This window comes from Blennius ocellaris, assembly GCF_963422515.1.
Source record: "Blennius ocellaris genome assembly, chromosome: 6".
Classification (NCBI taxonomy): Eukaryota; Metazoa; Chordata; class Actinopteri; order Blenniiformes; family Blenniidae; genus Blennius; species Blennius ocellaris.
Window position 1 is genome coordinate 27,815,381 of NC_137655.1, and position 18,227 is coordinate 27,833,607.

Below are 18,227 nucleotides of genomic sequence, written 5' to 3' on the forward strand. Positions count from 1 at the left end.
AGGCTTCGTTCCAGTCAGGTGTGTTGAAGCAGGACCGTGTGCCTCCAGGTCCAGGACCTTGTTCCAGGACTCTGCAGCGCCACCTACTGCCTCGTGCAGCACAGTGACAGGACGTGAAACTCCGAGATGCTCCTTCCCTGCATTAGATAGCATGAGTGTGTTATCATCCAACATTTTCTTTACAGATTCATTCAACTTGGTTGTTGTGTTGTCCGGAGCCGATCCCAGCTGTGCAAATAAACTAGCTACTACTAACTTTGTGCTAAATATCAAATAAAAAAACAACCGACACTGTATCTTTAAAGCTCCGCTGTTGGTGTTCTAGTGTATTTTATGTAATGTTTAAAGATCATATTTAGCCCATCATGTGCATATTTACTTTTTAAAAGGCACCTGAGGAACCGTGCAGGAACCGTGGGAGGGGAGGGTTCCTCCGGCCCACCTGAGGAACCGTCCAGGGGGGAGGGTTCCTCCGGCCCACCTGAGGAACCGTCCAGGGGGGAGGGTTCCTCCGGCCCACCTGAGGAACCGTCCAGGGGGGAGGGTTCCTCCGGCCCACCTTAGCCCAGGTCATTGAAGCTTCTGTTCCTCCAGGTGAGTTACAGACCCACAGAAAGCAGCTTCTAGACCATGGATACTCTTTCAACATGTTTTACACAACTTTAAAGACTCGTCTGAATTCAATAAACTTGGTTACAAATCCAAATAAAGGTATTTTATGGAAGTAAAATGACCTAATGTGTAGACTTGTTTTTGAGCCACAGGTTGATTCTTTGACACAAGAGGGCAGCATTGTAATGCATGTCAAACTTCCCTTTGGTCTCATTTTAGGAGTTAACACCATTTCTCTTCTTTGATAAGATGAAAACTCATTTGGGAGTCAACATTTCCCTTACAACATTGGACTGTGACCATTTATATATTCTTATAGTATTCCACTATCAAGGGTTCAAACATAAGGCCTGTGGTGATATTTGGAAATAAACGTTGGTGAAAAAAAAAAAAAAAAAGAGGTCCAAACATCCCATCACAGATACAACTTGACTGCACTATAGAGCTTGAACAAAATAATACTGAACTTCCTACATGTGGGCCTCCAGTTGAAACACAGACACGTCGGGTAGAATCCATTTGAGGCCGTAACACGGTTGAAAGTGAAGTAACTTTATTGAGTGTTCCTGTACAGTTTTGTGATTGGTCGATTCAACGTGAAACAAGTGACTTGATATTTACAGAGCTTAAATCTACATGCAAGAATACACAAAACATCCACAAATACGCAAGTACATCAACTTAGTGCTGAGCTCTGATCTCTGTAGTGTTACAGTCAGAACACCAGGGGGCAGAGTAGAGCTGCGTACGGTCACACCTCAGCTGCATATCAAATGTAGAACTCTTGGTCTTCTTCCTCTTCGAGTTCTTTGTCCACTTCTTCCACCGGCGCGCTGATGATGCTGCAGCTGTCCGACTGGTTTAAGGAAACGTCGCTTAAGGACGCCGCGGCGCTGGTGTTAGCGCTGTGGGGTCGCGACCCCAGCAAGGTGGAGGGAGTGCTTCTGACGGAGAAGCTGGTCTGAGTCCGGCCCAGCGTCGCTGACCTGTAGACCGTCTGTGGGCTGACGGGGGGGAAACAAGGTCCGATGTCTTCGGGCGGCGCCGACACCGGCCGACACGTCTGTGGCATGCTGGATCTGAGGTAGGCCGACACCACGGTCAGATCCACGCCGCCGCCCGGGCTCACCTTGTCCCCCGTGTCCACGTCGGTCTCCTCGGCGCCGATCAGAGCGTCCACGTTGAGCCGGAAGGGGGGAATCAGGGAGGAGCTCCGCTGAAGGGAGTGGCTCCTGTGATGCGGGCCGGGAGAAGGCCCGGGCGAGGAGCAGGCGGAGCGGGAGCTGCCGGAGCCCAGGTTGGGGAGAGAGAAGATGGATCCGGACCGCCGGCTCCTCCAGTCGGACCTCCAGTGCACCCCCTCCGGGGGCTGCTGCTCCTCCAGCTCCTCGCAGGCCAGGGGGAGGGAGCTGTGGGAGGCCTGCTGGGCTCTGGGGCGGGACGGCGCCCGCTGCTGGTAACGGCGATTCTTGTGAGAGGAGGCGTGGCGGAGGCAGGCGGACGGAGCCGGGGCGGGTTCGGCCATGGAGGACGACATGTGGCCGGGATCTTCTACGTGCTTGAAGTGGGCGCCTTGCACCTGAGCAGCAGGAAGATAAACAAGGTCATCAGAATCTGTGGGATGGACGCGGATAAAACAACAGCGACAGACAGAGCAGAAGAATTCGGCCACGTTATCAGAACGTGTTGTCATAAAGTGCTTCGTCGTCTGCTTTCGCTCTCAACTCTCATGGGACCCCGTTGACACCACAGCGTTTCAGGTGAACACATTGTTTATTCATTTCAGAAAAGTTTGACTGTCAAAATAAAGGTACCAAGTCCAGGGAGAACACAGACTGGGTCACGACACTGGAGGAAACGTTCTTACTGTCTACTTGCACATGTGCAGAATGAATATTTACCACGAAGACAGACGATTTTCAAAAAGCTCCACCTTGGAAGTCGCCTTCAAAAAGTTGTGTTTTTGTATCAACACCCCCCCCCCCCCCCCCCCCACACCACCAAGGTTTGAGGTGGCCTCAGAAGATTTCTCCCTCCGCAGTTTCAGGCTCACTGGTAAGTTACTGAAGTTTCTTTTCATTCTTGACCTTGGTAACAACAGCTCGATAAAAATCTTCTCTTCAGTGACGCGACCGACTGCTGAAGCTCGTTTACATGTTGGAAATCTGCAGCCACATGGGACACAAATGAAGGCGGTTGCAGATTCAACATCAACGCAATCACCAAAGCCGCCCACCCCCACAGCCTCTGTTCTCAGCAGGGCCACCAGATGAAACCCCCCCACAGCTGGGGAAGTCATCAGCATCAGTACAAGCCCCATGTGCATCACACCTCCATTTATGGAGCGAAGAAAGTCTAGACAGCAGAGAGGACCTTTGCTCAAGTCCAGAGTCGTCATCTGGTGAGAGCAGATGAAGCTCCAGTCCTCCGGTCACACATGGACATGGACGTCTCAAACATGTAAAGCAGCGGCTGCAGTATTTGTTTCATTGCTCGGCGTGTTCTCAAACGCAGGTCCTCCTCCTCCTCCTCCTCCTCCGGCTGCTGATGGCTTCTCCAGGTCTCTGCTCTCATGTCACCAGACATCCAAGGCAGGAGCAATAACTTTCCACGCAGCTGAATCAAGACAATCATTTCCAAGAGCGGGGGAGTTTGTACATTTCCACATGTTCAAGTTCAGCAACTCTAAACGCCACAGCCACGAATGTTAACGTTTTTGTGAACTACAGAAGAGCTGATTTATCATTTTCCTCTGCACACAGGTAAAGTCGGGGCAGGAAACACTTGAGTTTGTAGAATATAAAAATAGACTCGCCGACTGAAATCCAGCACAGCGTGTATAAATAAGTGTTTCAAGCTGAACTCCCTGAAGTGCTCAAAGAAATGTTTGTGAAATATTGTTGACTCACCATTTAAGGAGGCATGAAACACATCGGCTGCATCTAATGACAGTGATCCTTGTTAATCTTCTTCTCAGACGAAACAGACCAACATGCAAACTGCAGAGAGACGCTTAAACCGCTGTCTATTTCAAGATAATGCAACATTGCACTTCTGGATACATAGTCAGACTTTTGACATTTATTCATTCAAAAACATCTCACTATATTTTCAGTATTTCTATATGGGCTTATCTATACATGTTTTTATTTTCCTTTCATTTAATTTTCTTGGTTTTTTTTATTTATCATTTGCCTAAATGGCTGTTTTCTTTCAGTTTCAGGTTTGCATTGGTCTTCATGTTCAATTTGACACTAAATATAAACATAAATGGGGCACTTTTCTCTCAACTGTCTGTTAAAAGACCCATTACTCCCAAATACTGTTCAATTATTTGTGTAAAGGTGTCGGTGAGCACTTGTCCTCTGCCACAGGATTATTACACATGTGCTCCTTCATCTTCAAAATACCAAGGAAGTCCAGTCGCATTCATGCTGAAATTGAAATGAAAGTCGTCTCCCTGCTTCTCCGTCTCTCCGTCACTCTCAATCACAAAGTATTTGGATACAGGATCATCTCTCCAAAGGCAGAAGCAGTCGGTGTCGCCACTCACTGCGTTTAAACCCTGACTTTTCTCCAAAGCCGTCAAACACGGACCGCTTTTATTCCACACATGCGACTGATCATCTGCAGACAATAGTCACTGACATAAACAATTGTTTAGAGAGTTTGACGCTGCCTCCGTCTGCTGACAGGATGCGTCCAGTTTTACGGCATGACAAGATGCTATGATGCGAGTGAAGTCCCGCGGCTGCTGGGTAATGAGGTTGTTGACAGGGCGATTTAGATATGGGAGGGTTAGCAGGTCAATCGAAGGTCTGACCTCTGCAAACACAGCAAGCGCAGGGTAATCCTTCACCACACAACCTCTCAAAGACACGAAAATATGATTTATTATCTGTTCGGGGATTTAGTGGCTGGAGTACACTTTCAAAATGTTTGATTCAAACCAGACCAGTATAACACTTGTTCTTCAAGTTGCTTTAATCAAAAGAAAAAGTTTGTTTTAGCTGAGGATTCAATTCAACTTTATTTATATTACACCAAACAAAATTGTCATTCCTAGCTGCTAATATTCACTAGATATCAGTTTACCTATGGAGAATAAAAAATAGTAATACTAGACATCAGTAATTATCTTAATTTTAAAGGCAAAATAATCAAAGTAAGAGCAAATTAATGATGTTAATTGATGAAATAGATTCTAATCTAGGCGTTCAGAGGTTATACTAATTTGCTCGGAGGTCCTGGCTTCTGTCCTCATGTAAAGACAACTGCAGCTTCTCAGAGACATAATAAACCTTTTGTTTTCTTTAACATGAAGTCCGAGGCGCCACTGAACCCCTCGAGCTGTCCGACGTCGTCCATCACAGTGAAGGTGTCACGACCACATGATTTCAGTCCAGGTGCCCGTTAAGCGTCGTGCATATGGTCTATTGTCACGCCGGATTAGTCTTTTGTTTCCCTCAGTGTGGTTTCAATCCCGCTAATGGAGTGCAGCTTAATCGGCTTGAACTTTCAGAAACTCCTTATCGCCCACCGCCTGGACACATATTCCCCTGAAAGCGATACCCTTCCAACAACGGCTGTTTGTGTCTGTCGTCACCGGAGTGTGTTAACTCGCTCACACACAAGCTTCCCTGGCAGCGCTCACAGCTCTGCTGTCTGCACTTGTACTTGGTTACTGTACAGATTTCCTTTTTCACGAATCTGTCCTTGAGTATTCATTTTTATGAACAAATATGTGCTGGTCTGAAGATGAAGAAATTCTATCATCAGTGGCTGAATGCCAACAAGCTTCAATTCATGTTTCACATAAATGTGTATATTTAGAAAATCTTTTCATTTCTGACTCAAAACGATGATACAAGTTTAATCAGCATTGGCAGTAATGCTGAAAATGATGATCTGAAAACACACACACACATACAGGGGAGAATAATTAACTATAAACATTAACAACAGAAGAACATGGACATTCTAGTAGACAGGCCACCAAGTTGGATTGTTATTACAGTGACTGTCAAAATAAAGTCCCAGGAGAATATGGACTCAGGGTCATGACTCTCTGGAGGAAACTTTGTTCTGATTGTTTCTACTGAGCATGTGCAGCAGAACTGTTCACAGCAAACACAGTAGCAGTGTTTCCATGATCTACATGGAGATGGAGTCATGGACTTTTCCAAAAATTCCACCTTGGGAGCTGTTTTCAAAAACTTTCCAGGGGCTCTGAGCACCATTATTGTGGCAATTGATACCCAAAATGCCTTTTCACCTGAAAACATTGTTGTGTAAATAGACCTCGATGTCCTTTTTGTGAAATAGTGCAGATTCAATGTAACTGACCAGGTACTTCAGTATTTAGGGTATTTTTGCACTCAGAACTTGAACTCTGAAGGGTCATGACACCCTGAGACCCTGGCGGTTGTGCAACGCTAGTGATTAATATGAGTTAGATATGGAGAAGACAGAGATTTGCTTTTAAATTCAGAGTTATTGTCAAAAGAAGATGGACGTGATGAAACTGTCTTACTTGCAGCAGGAGTTTATTCCCTTCGTAGTCCTCTGTCTGCCAGCGCACCTCGCTGATCGGGCTGCAGGGATGTGGCAGGAGGGGCACCAGCACGCCAACGTCTCGCACCCTCACCTCCATGACGGCAGACTCCAGCACCAGGGGACTCTGGCCCCGCGGGAGCCTCTTGAGCGACAGCTGGATCTCCATGTCGTGGTTGGAGTACACCACGAAGAAGCAAAAGTCCTCCTTCTTCTGGGCCACCCGCCGCTGAAGCAGCAGCTTGTACAACCGCACCATGTCCACGTAGTTTTCATGGCGGCAGTAAACCGTGAATCTCACGATCTCTTTGCCGTAGTGGACCTGCCTCACGGCCCAGAGCGGCGTGCCGGGAGACAGAGTGAAGAAGTCCTGACTGCACGGCGCCAGAGGAAGCATCCTCCGGCCATTGCTGACCTTCTCAGTGTGGTGGTAGCGCCAAGGCGGGTTCTGCAGCGCCCGGTGAAGCATCAGGATCTGCTCCTCGCCGCCGTACGCCTCCTGGAGGAAGAGGATGACCGCTAGCGCCGGCTGGCAGGCCGCGGCCGGGCTGCCGTTCTGGAGGCGCTTCGGTCGCGGCCGCTGGGACACGGAGGCCCGCTCCGACACTCTGAAGAGCTGCAGCTCCGGGTGAACCCAGGCCAGAGCGCCGTCGGCAGCTCGCTGCAGGAACTTGGCCTGGCCGGGGTCAGCGATGAGGTGCACACTGACGAGGAAGGGATCCTGGAGCTCGCCCATCGATAGCTCACCTCCACCAGCACACAGGGAAAAGACGAGACGGGGGAGCAGGAGGAGGGGAAGCATGGGTAGAGAAGGAGAGCAGAGGAAATTACAATCAGTGCTTGTGTACATTATCACCGGTAGATGGCTCCAAGAAAAGATTTCAAAAATATTGCCGCTTTATCATTTTATCTGTAAATAAAACAGCAAAATACATCCACTGAAAATAACCCCAATATGAAGTCAATTCTAATGAAACCTTCTGGTGCAAAATACAGTGAAATGCCCAGAAACTTCTCCTGTTGCATTCTGGGACATTTTACAAGCTCAACTCAACAGCATGGCTGCGAGGCCAACGCTAGTTAGCCATCTTTCATGGCAGCATCACTGATATCTCAGCTCGGCTCTCAGTATTGTGTTTTGTCTGCTCGTCTTAAGTTTTCTTTGAAATATTTATCATTTGCTCGGTGACTTGGAGCCTCTTGTGGACTGATTTTACTTTCAGGTTAAAATGTCCCCATTTGATGAGGCTACTAGTTGGGGCTAGTTCAGGTCACCTCGTACCATTTTGAGTTGTGCTGCTGCAGGTTTAGACTGCTGGAACTTTATGAAAGCACAGAGCTGGATCCTTCCTCCATCACATTGTCAACCATCTCCACTGTAGTCTGTGTAGTCTCTCTCCTCTGTGCCGTTCTGCTGCTGTTTCATGTCTGCTACTCATAAAAATCTCTCCCAAACACTTTTCTTTAAAGTTTTTACATTTCCTTGGTGGTTTGGCTGGACTGGAGTGTTTTGGGGGCCGGCTCTGGCCTCACGTTTGACACCCCTGATTTAAATGTTTATTTCCTGGACAGGGAGCTCACTGCCAGGAACATCTGTGATGTGCACATGGAAGCTCGTATGTCCCGGGTCGTGTTCAGCACTCAGTCAAGCTCCGACTGAGTCAGACAACTACAACATGCAGGTCATTGATCACCTGATGTTCTGCAGCCGGACTCTGTCCAGATTGTATTAGTTTGATTCCTCAGGAGAATAGAGCCGTTTGTTTTCCACTATTTTCTTTCTTCTTTCCACAGATCTCCCAACTGTCTCAATTTCAGTCACCCACACACGACTCCATCTTTCTTCCAGTTTGGATGTTTGCCTTTCCCCTCGGCCCTCCCTCCCCCTCCCCCTCCACCCTCCCTCCCTCCCTCCTGTGGATCGGACCAATGTGGAGCAGCGCTCCTCTGTGGAGGCTCATTAGTGCCATTAGGAGTCATTACTGAAGCCCTCAGGAATGTTCCAGAGCACAGCAGGGGGGATGCATTCAGGTGCAGCCCCCCTCCTGAACCCCTGACCTGGAAAACCACCGCCCCACCACACAGGTGAAGCACAAACTCCAGCTACACAGAAGCACCACGTTTATGTTACGTTACACACCATCTCCCGTTCTCTCCATGTTCTCTCTCCTCCAGCTCTACCGTCGCTATTCGACCTCTCGGGGGACTTGACCTATTTCGTCTGTACTTTGGGGGGAAAGTCTCCTTGTTGCTGGCACCAGCGACTGTGTGGCAGATGCCAGAGTCCCTCCATGAAACAGAGAGGCCAAACAGGGACTGGCCGAGTCTCACGAGTCCCACTGGCCTTTGCTGAAAAGAACACTTTCTACTTGAGCAAACACATGACATTTCCTAAATGTTAAGTTCAGGTTACAATGAAACATTTGAGAAAGGTTTCCGGTGTGCAAGGACGCCATCGCTTTCCATAAAAACTATGTAGCGAGGAAAGCAGGAGACGTACAGAAACTGGGAAAAACAATGGGAAACTCTGTGATGAAAGATTTTGAAATACATAATGTGCTCAAAACAGTACCAATTAACTGCGTCTGTCATCATGTGTGTTACTGGATGTTTGAGTCCAAGGCCCTGTTTACACGACAACGTTTCAAGTGAAAACGGGAATCTTTATGGATTTCAGATTTGTTACTCAAATTAAATGCCCGGAGATGGAGAGAGAACGAGATAGAGATGGAGAGAATACACCACAAAAAAAGTGAGAAATAATCAGTGTTGAGACTAACGCCGTTAGAATAAACGCGATTACGTAACGCCATTACATTCCTCTGTAATTTGTAATCTAATGAATTACTTTATCCAGCGTTACTAACGCCGTTTCCGTTACTAACATGACTTGTGTTGCCGTTACTAAAATCGGGGCCCCAGCGCGATCATGGTAAAAAAGAAAAAAGCCTGCAGCCAGCATGAGTTCTAGGCTATTGTTTTTTCTTTTCTTCCTTTCCTCCTCCTCACTTCATAAGCGGGCTGCAGAGTAGAGAGCACACTAGTACAACACGGTTTCGATAAATACCAAGGATAAGACAGGTCATGTTTTGCGGAGATGGAACAAGGAAGTAACTGACTTGACGATGTATAGCTGCGTGACATCATTGACAAATCCTTGTAGGAGTTTATTTTACACACAAACCGACGTAGCTACTGTGCGGCGCACACACACAACTTTCGACCGGTAAAACCAAAGTGATAGACAGAGAAGAAATGGCGAGTACAGAAGAGGAGGATAAAGTGGGAAAGTCGGCGTTTAGCAAGTGGAAATGTAAACACTACTTCACCATCGTTGAGAAAAAGGGGAAGAACTTGTATTTGAAGTGCACGTTATGCCCTTGAGTAGAGTAGATGAGTAGAATGGCTAGATCACTGGGTTGCCTGGATAGATGAAGGAATACATAAGTGTGCATGGATGCAAAGATGAATGTCTAGTTGCTAAAATTTGAGTTTACATTTTCAGTACTACAAATACCTCATATTTTGTTTCACTGTACTTTTTGTACATGCATGAAAAACTTGTAAGAGGCTTCAGTATGTCTACCAGACAGTTTGATTTTTTTATTATTATTATTATTTATGCTAGTGTTAACAGCACTTTATTTTGATTAATGGTTTACTTTGCTTAAAGAAAATACTTGAAGGAGGCTACTGTATGTCTACCAGATCAGTTGTCTGAAATTGCAAAACAAATTGTTTTCTTTCATTTGCACTAGTGTTAAAAGCATTGCAGGCCAATATGCCTATTGCTTCTAAATGCACCATAATTGTATTTTTGTTCATGAAGGAACACCTTGAAGTAGGCTGTACTATGTCTAGCATACACCAGCTAACAGTTATTGTTCTGATAAAGTGCTGATTTGTTTAATTTATGCTAGTATTTAAATCACTTTATGTTGTTTAACTGTTTAGTTTTGTGCAAAGAAAGTACTTGAAGTAGGCTACTCACTGTATGTATAGAAGACAGTTGTCTGAACATGTAAGCCTTTTTGTTTCTTCTTTAATTTGCACTGTTTGCACTGAAACATAATATTTTCAGATGTGGGTCAGAGACTAAATACCTTTTGGGGTCCTTGACAGCCAGGTGAAAAGATTGAGCACCACTGACTTAGAACCATACTGTATGTGTTTAGAAAACAGTCAGGATTTAGTAGACATTTCTACTGTAGCTACATTTGATATCAGGTCTGAAAGGGATTGTTATGCCAGTTGCTGATGTGTCAGTTTCAATAAATATTATGTTGATGAGCAATAAATTGAATTATTGAAGTTCATATCCCCCCCCATGGCAAAGGATATTTGTTTAAGGTTAATTATCTCTCTATGCTGTTCTACTCTATGAAACTGGCGTGTGAAACATGCTTCTAAAAAGCCGAATTCTTTGACATATTACTTTGTTTTAGTAACGCAAAAATTACTTTTCCTAGTAATTAGTTACTTTTATAATAGAGTAATTGAGTTACTAACTCAATTACTTTTTTAAGAAGTAATTTGTAATTGTAATTAGTTACTTTTTCAAAGTAATTTGCCCATCACTGGAAATAATGAAAGAACAGAGAAAAATGGAGGCAAAATTTGAGAGAGAGAGAGAGAGAGAGAGAGAGAGGAAGACAGAACTAAAGAATGAGAGAGAGCGAGAGCCACACTGATTGGCAGTGCTGTGCATGAACTTGTTCATATTTTGGGTGGACGTGAACTGAACGTACTGTATTTCTGCCTGATCGTTACTGTGAACGCCGCTCATTCTGGCATTTGTGAACAGTTTAATGTTGTTTAAGAGGCTTGCCAGATTTCCAGAGCCTTCCAGTGGAAAACCTGGCTAAAGCACATCGTAAACGGGCCTTAACATGTCGGTGGGAAAACAGCCAATCTGGCAACAGCAGCCGCCACAGAGTCGCATCGCCACATGCGTCATCAACATGTGATGCATCGCGGCAAAAACAAATAGAAGACAGCAGCACTACCTCAGAATCTGCCTCCACCATTCATACTTCATCTTCATATGATTACTTAAAAGAATTTTATGAAAAGGTCAGTGATGATCCAGGTGGAAACATCTTACCTTTTTGTGTAAACTTTGCCTGCCAGGTTTCAAGAAGCAACTCCGTGTATCAACAACATCAACAGCAAACCTGAGGCGGTACATTGAACTAAAGCACCCGGCGAGCTTTTCAAGGTATGTGGAGTAACTAAAACATCTAAAGACATGGCAACGGCGAGCCAAAACAGATCCTCCACCACCCAAATCACATTAGCGGCATACAGGAGCGTCTTCATCTCCAGCCTGGTGTATTTTCCTTTGCACCTTAAAGACTACTGTCCGTTTCTTCATTAAAAAGACCCTTCAAGCAGCATGTTTAGGAGAATATACTGTAGGGGGTTGAAGCTTCAGCTGGCCACTCGTGTGACTGAATGGGGGGCAACAAGAGTGAAATGCCAGTATTCTGAGGGTAATAGCTCGCAACAACATATTGAAAAAAAAACTAACTGAACGAGTTCATTTTTGGAACTGAATTATGAACTGAACTGGTTAATTTTTAAATTTGTGAACTGAACTTTGAACTAGTTCATGTAGAAACTGAATCTTTCCCAACACTGCTGATCGGTGACAACTCGTCCACAAAACTCTGTTTTGTGCCATTATTGATTTGAAGGATTGGATTTCAAAGATCACACTCCTCAGCCTCCCTGGGAAAGTCTATACCAGGGTACTGGAGAAGAGGGTCCGGCCGTTAGTCGAACCTCAGATCCAAGAGGAACAATGCGGTTTTCGTCCTGGAACACTGGACCAGCTCTATAGTCCTGTAGGCCCGGAGTAGGAGTCTGGTTCGCATTGCCGGCAGTAAGTCGGACCTGTTCCCAGTGCACGTTGGCCTCTGGCAGGGCTGTCCTTTATCACTGATTCTGTTCATTACCTATATGGACAGAATTTCTTGGTCCAGCCAGGGACCGGAGAGGGTCCGGTTTGGGGACCACAGGATCTCGTCTCTGCTCTTTGCAGACGATGTGGTTCTGTTGGCTTCATCAAACCTGGACCTTCAGCATGCTATGGCGCGGTTCACAGCCGAGTGTGAAGCAGCTGGGATGAGGATCAGCACCTCTAAATCCAAGGCCCCCTTCAGGTCGGTGGAGTGCCCTTGTCCCAAGTGGAGGAGTTCCAGTATCTTGGGGTCTTGTTCACGAGTGGGGGGAAGATCAACAGGTGGATCGCTGCAGCGTCTGCAGTTATGTGGTCGTTGTTTCGGTCCGTCGTGGTGAAGAAGGAGCTGAGCCAAAAGACGAAGCTCTCGATTTACTGGTTGACCTTCGTTCCTACCCTCACCTATGGTCATGAGCTTTGGGTCATGATCGAAAGAAGTAGATCCCGGATACAAGCGCACCCTTAGAGATAGGGTGAGGAGCTCAGTCACCAGGGAGGAGCTAGGAGTAAAGCCGCTGCTCCTCCACATCCAGAGGAGCCAGCTGAGGTGGGTCGGACATCTGTTTGGGATGGACGCCTCCCCAGGGAGGTGTTCCGGGCATGTCCCTACGGTAGGAGGCCTCGGGGCAGACTGAGGACACACTGGAGGGACTATGTCTCTCGGATGGCCTGGGAACGTCTTGGGGTCCCACCAGAAGAGCTTGAGGAAGTGTTTGGGGCGAGGGAAGTCTGGGCATCCCTGCTGACCCGGCCCTGGATAAGCGGTAGATAATGGATGGATGGATGGATGGATTTCAAAGTATATTTAACACATTTGGAAGGATTATTTAAGTGTATCTGACACAAAAACATAAGATATCAGTATATTTGACACAATAATAAGCTGTAAAGTTAAACCGCCACTTCACAGATTACGGCGGTGAGTGATGTGTTCAGGTGCTCGTTAACATGTCGGAAGCTGCTTTCTGACATGTTAACGAACTGTTAGCAACGTTACATGGTTTTTCAGCATTATTGCATATTTTTGATGGCTTGTTAAAGGTTTTTGTCACGTTTTCCTCCTCTGAACTGCCGTAAGCTCTATCGCGGTTGCCACCATCTTGGATGTTTTGCGATCTCCTATTGGACCAGCAGCTTACATGTGACTCTGTTGCACAACGTACTGGGTTCAGACTGCTACATCAGGACTGCAGCAGAACTTTGTCTAAACTGATGACTAAATACATTTCATGCCTCAGTTAAAGAAAATATTGTACTCTCCATTGAAAAGTCTCCATTTCTTGTTCCCAATATTGCATCTACATTTACATATTTTGTCTCTATTCTTGCAACTGGGATGAAGCAGGGATTAGAGACAGACATGTTTGGGTTTAAGGCCACAGACATGCAAAAGGTGCACAGATATTTTGCATATTTTGCACAAACTTAATTAGAATGTTAATGATGTCATCAGTCATTCACATAAATGCGCTAACAGATCGAGCTGCACACACTTTGAAGGATATATTTTTTCCTTCCACACTACAGGTACAGCTCGTCCAGTTCTCCATCTTCACTAACAAAAACATTCAGCTTTTTCCTATATAGCTGTGTTGTGAACGAGGTGAGCAGAAAAACTGAAAGGACTTCTGGTAAAACAGAATATGATGTTGTTGCTGTAAATCCTAAGAAAAGCAACATTAACCCGAAGAAGAGAGCAGGATTTATTGTTGGTAGCGGTAGAATGTTGTCCTTAACAGGACACTTTCTAAACTGTGGTGGGGTCCGTTTCCACGACACCAGTGTTCTGATCCTCTGTATTCGTGAAGTTTTTATCTCGGCTCCCAAGATGGAAAGATTCTTTCACTGTCTCTATTCCCTCCTGCGGAAAGTGATGGAGGCTATAAAGCCCGTTACTGGCATCTCTCCTCCTTCCTCCTGCTCATCCACTTGTAAACAAACATGGCCGACCTATAGTGGTTTGACTGGCGGTCCGTACTCTAGTTTTATGGTCCCTCTCCATTTTCTTCACCTTCATAGCATTTTGCTCTCTGCACACGTGTCTGTGTGGTTTCATTACAAAATCAAGCAACAGCGCCCCCCTGTGGCCTGGCAGACTAACTGCTGCAGTGTAAACACTCCTTTTCTTTAACGGGTTAGGTGTCGTCACGTGAAACGTTGCCGTGGAAACGGGGCCACAGACAAACAACTGTGGCCCAGTGTACACAAAGTTTTCAAGTGAAAACATAAACCTTTCATAGTTTTGTGTCTGTGTTACCATGTCAACGGTGCTCTAAGCAACTGAAGATGGAACTTTTCGAAAATGCTCGGGCTTTGTCTCTATGTAGACGGAGGAAACGCCGCGACTGCACACGTCGACCATAGTGAACGGTTGTTTCTGCACGTGCTCAGTAGATGGACAGCAAGAACAAAATTTCTTTCAGAGTGTCATGACTCCCAGTCCATATCCTCCTGGGACTTGGTAGCTTTATTTTGACAGTCACGCTGCTGCGCGCGCGCGCGTGCGTGTGTGTGTGTAACAACCAACACTGCCCACTTGTGGCCCAACATGCCAACTACATAGTTTTCAGTGTTTCTACCATTTCCATCTCAACGAATATCGTTTTTAAAACACGACACTTTTCTGAAATGATGCATTTTCACTTGAAACGGTGTCAAGTAAACGGGGCCTCTGAGTTTCTCATTTTTTTCCGTCGTACTTCATCAGCAAGAAGTTCCATGTTTTCCAGACATTTTCGCAGGAATCAATCTGTTTGTGCCTCGAGGGAAATAAAGTGCTTGATTCATGCACATATAAATAATCCACATGAAGGTCAGGATGCTGCAGGTGCAGGCGATGCAGTGTTACTTTAAGAGAAGCTTCACATCTGTAACAGATACAGATGCACCTGAGAACATGTCATTCGATCGGAATATGCCATTCAATACATTTGTACTGTGAAAGCTCTGCTCTGCTCTGCCAGTAAGGGAAACGGGGAGCTGGCACGGAGGGGGAGAAGTTAGAGATTAAGTCACCCCAATCCTGTGGAGGGAATGAAGGGGGTGTGTGCGCTAAGCTCTGGAGGAGTGTGTCTCTAAGCCCTTAATCCACTTCAATCTTCAAGTTAAAACTGATGTTCTGACCCGACTGACTGAAAACGCACTCGTCTGCAGTCGTCTGTGGAACGGGTTTGTCTTTCACTTCTGTCGCAGACGTTCACCACCCCTCGATTGTTGGAGTGTTAACCGGCAACACATGTGGCAAGTCTCCCCGCAGATGACGAGGCAAGATACAACAACACGCCTTCAGTGGCCCCTTCAACATACGAGAGTGATTAACAGTGAAAACTCTGTGTGCGTGTGCGTAGTCGCAGCTCGCTTGGCCCTCGGTGTAGGTCAAAACAACCGAAGGAGGAAATTCGAGACGGGGCCCCTTTTTGTCGTCTAGTGAGAAAAGAAAAAAAAAAAAGATGAGGCGTCCAACACTAATACATCATTTTGGCCAAACGGGGCCAAAACAATGAAGACTGAACTATAATATGAAGTTGTGCTCCTGACTGACCGTCATGGTGTCTGAGGCAGATTAGCTTTCTAAAGCTCCAACAGCAGCTGCTCAGGAGCAGAACCCGGCGCTGGAGAAGATGAAGCCTGGTCAGATAGACGGTACTCACATTCACCCATTAACATTCACACACAGACGGATTCTGTGCTGCTGAGCATCAAACTCGGGGTTCAGTGTCTTGCTTAAGGCCACTTTGGCACATAAACCAGAGATGAAAACCGCCAACCTTTGGATTAGAGGATCGGCAGCTGTGTGCAAACCTGAGCCAACAACAAATCACACTGATACTTGTGTCCTTATTTTGTCGTTATTGAAAAGTATTTATGTCCTTATTTGTTCCATCCGACGCCAACACCTGGTACCCTTCACCAGTGAGCTTTTCAATAACAAACAATGCAGTAAACTCCTCCACTCCTGTACTTTTAAAGAGATTTTTGTGCTTAATACTTAGAAATACTTCAATCATGCAACTGAGAAAAACAGATTTTTATTTAAGACTATTAGATTATAAACCGTTTTCCCCTCAGTGTTCGCCTCCGTCGCCACTGGCAGTTTGTGAAATGTGTGCGAGAGCTGCAATATTTTATAGATTGTGAAAAGGTTGATGGGTCGGGTCACGGGCTCCGGCGTGTTCAGAGTATTGTTGTATAAAAGAAAATCGATCACTCAGAACATTAATATTCAAAACTTATCGGTGTGTTTATGTTTAATGCACAAAAACATACATTTCCTGTAAAATCCTCATTAGATTGCGTCTCCTAACCACACAGCTCCACCACATCCTAGAGCAGAGCGTCAAACACTTTGCAGTTCAGCCCAATTTCACCTTGACTGGGTAAATAGTGCCGTTAATAATTAAAATTTAAACTTTAAAGTTTTTCATCGCTGTTGAACAGTATATGTGATGAAAATGTCAATATTTTGACCAAACCAAACAATTACGACTGAAAATGACTTGAATGTAAACATGAAGCCAATTCTAATGAAACTTTGTTGCAAAATCCAGTGAAATGTCCAGAACCTTCTCCTGCTGCTGTTGCATTGTGGGAGTTTTTACTGTCTCACCCAGACAGCATGGATTTCAGGCTCATGCTAGTTTGATAGATGAATTAATTCACCAAGGGCATTGTCACTTTGAATGCCTTGTTTCGAGTATGACGTTTTTATTTCTTTTTCAAAAGGCTCAACGTTTTCTTTACTCTCCGAGTGAGAAGTGATTAGGAAAGTGGGACAAATAAAATAATCATATACTAATAATTGCATTAAACTCAACCTGTATTACCAGTGTTTGTATTTATGCACTTGTGCGTTTAGCAAACACATTGGCTATACACAACGAAACACTTAAACCTTCTGTTTAGTATCTGAAAGTAAGGTCCTGTTTACACGACATGGCTTCAAGTGAAAACGCATCGTTTGCCTTTCAGAAAAAAACATCAGTGTAAACAGGTTTTAGAAAACAATGTGTTTCCATAGGGACGGCAGAAACACTGAAAACAATGCAGGTTGCATGTTGGGCCACTAGTGGGTGCTGTTGATTGTTTTGGTAGTGAAACCAGACATATACAGAAAAGTGTAGGGTCTAAACATCAACACTGCGACAACACGGACATTCTAGAGGACTGACCATCAGACTGTCAAAATAAAACTACCAAGTTGGATTGTTACTACGGTGACTGTCAAAATAAAACTACCAAGTTGGATTGTTATTGCAGTGACTGTCAAAATAAAAATACCAAGTTGGATTGTTACTACGGTGATTGTCAAAATAAAACTACCAAATTGGATTGTTATTACGGTGACTGTCAAAATAAAATTACCAAGTTGGATTGTTATTGCGGTGGTTATCAAAATAAAAGTACCAAGTTGGATTGTTATAACGGTGACTGTCAAAATAAAAGTACCAAGTTGGATTGTTATCACGGTGACTGTCAAAATAAAAGTACCAAGTTGGATTGTTATAACGGTGACTGTCAAAATAAAAGTACCAAGTTGGATTGTTATTACGGTGACTGTCAAAATAAAACTACCAAGTTGGATTGTTATTACGGTGACTGTCAAAATAAAACTACCAAGTTGGATTGTTATTACGGTGACTGTCAAAATATAACTACCAAGTTGGATTGCTATTGCGGTGACTGTCAAAATAAAACTACCAAGTTGGATTGTTATTACAGTGACTGTCAAAATAAAACTACCAAGTTAGATTGTTATTACAGTGACTGTCAAAATAAGTCCAGGAGAACATGGACTGGGAGTCATGACACCACGGAGGACAATTTGATTGATTGTCTCTACTGAGCATGTGCAGAAGAACTAGAAGAACTGGCCGCCGTGAGCATGACCAGTAGCTGCGTTTGAGAAAAGTTGTGTTTTCTCCCGTTCCCACAGAGTCGGAGTGTTTTCTAGAATATCATCCTTGGGAGCCGTTGCATCAACAGACACCGTAAATGACTGTTGAAAAGATATACATGGGGCCTTTAGTAATCGACAATCAGAGACGTACAGATTGACGTCACTCCTGTCATTCAGGAAGTTATTTTTGAGGACAATGTTCAT

At 45.0% G+C, this 18,227-nt stretch overlaps 1 protein-coding gene across 1 annotated transcript in view; it reads right to left on the reverse strand.

Annotated features, from left to right (window-relative positions):
* Positions 1-1,203: 1,203 nt before the first annotated feature.
* The window catches only part of fam124a (family with sequence similarity 124 member A), a 37,234-nt gene continuing 20,210 nt past the window's right edge, over positions 1,204-18,227 (reverse strand). Inside the window, exons 3-4 of the mRNA XM_080498655.1 lie at positions 6,146-6,912; positions 1,204-2,191 (exon numbers count right to left, since the gene is read on the reverse strand). Coding sequence (XP_080354781.1) covers positions 1,382-2,191; positions 6,146-6,912 — 1,577 coding nt within the window. The 3' untranslated portion in view covers positions 1,204-1,381. The remainder of the gene's footprint in view (positions 2,192-6,145; positions 6,913-18,227) is intronic.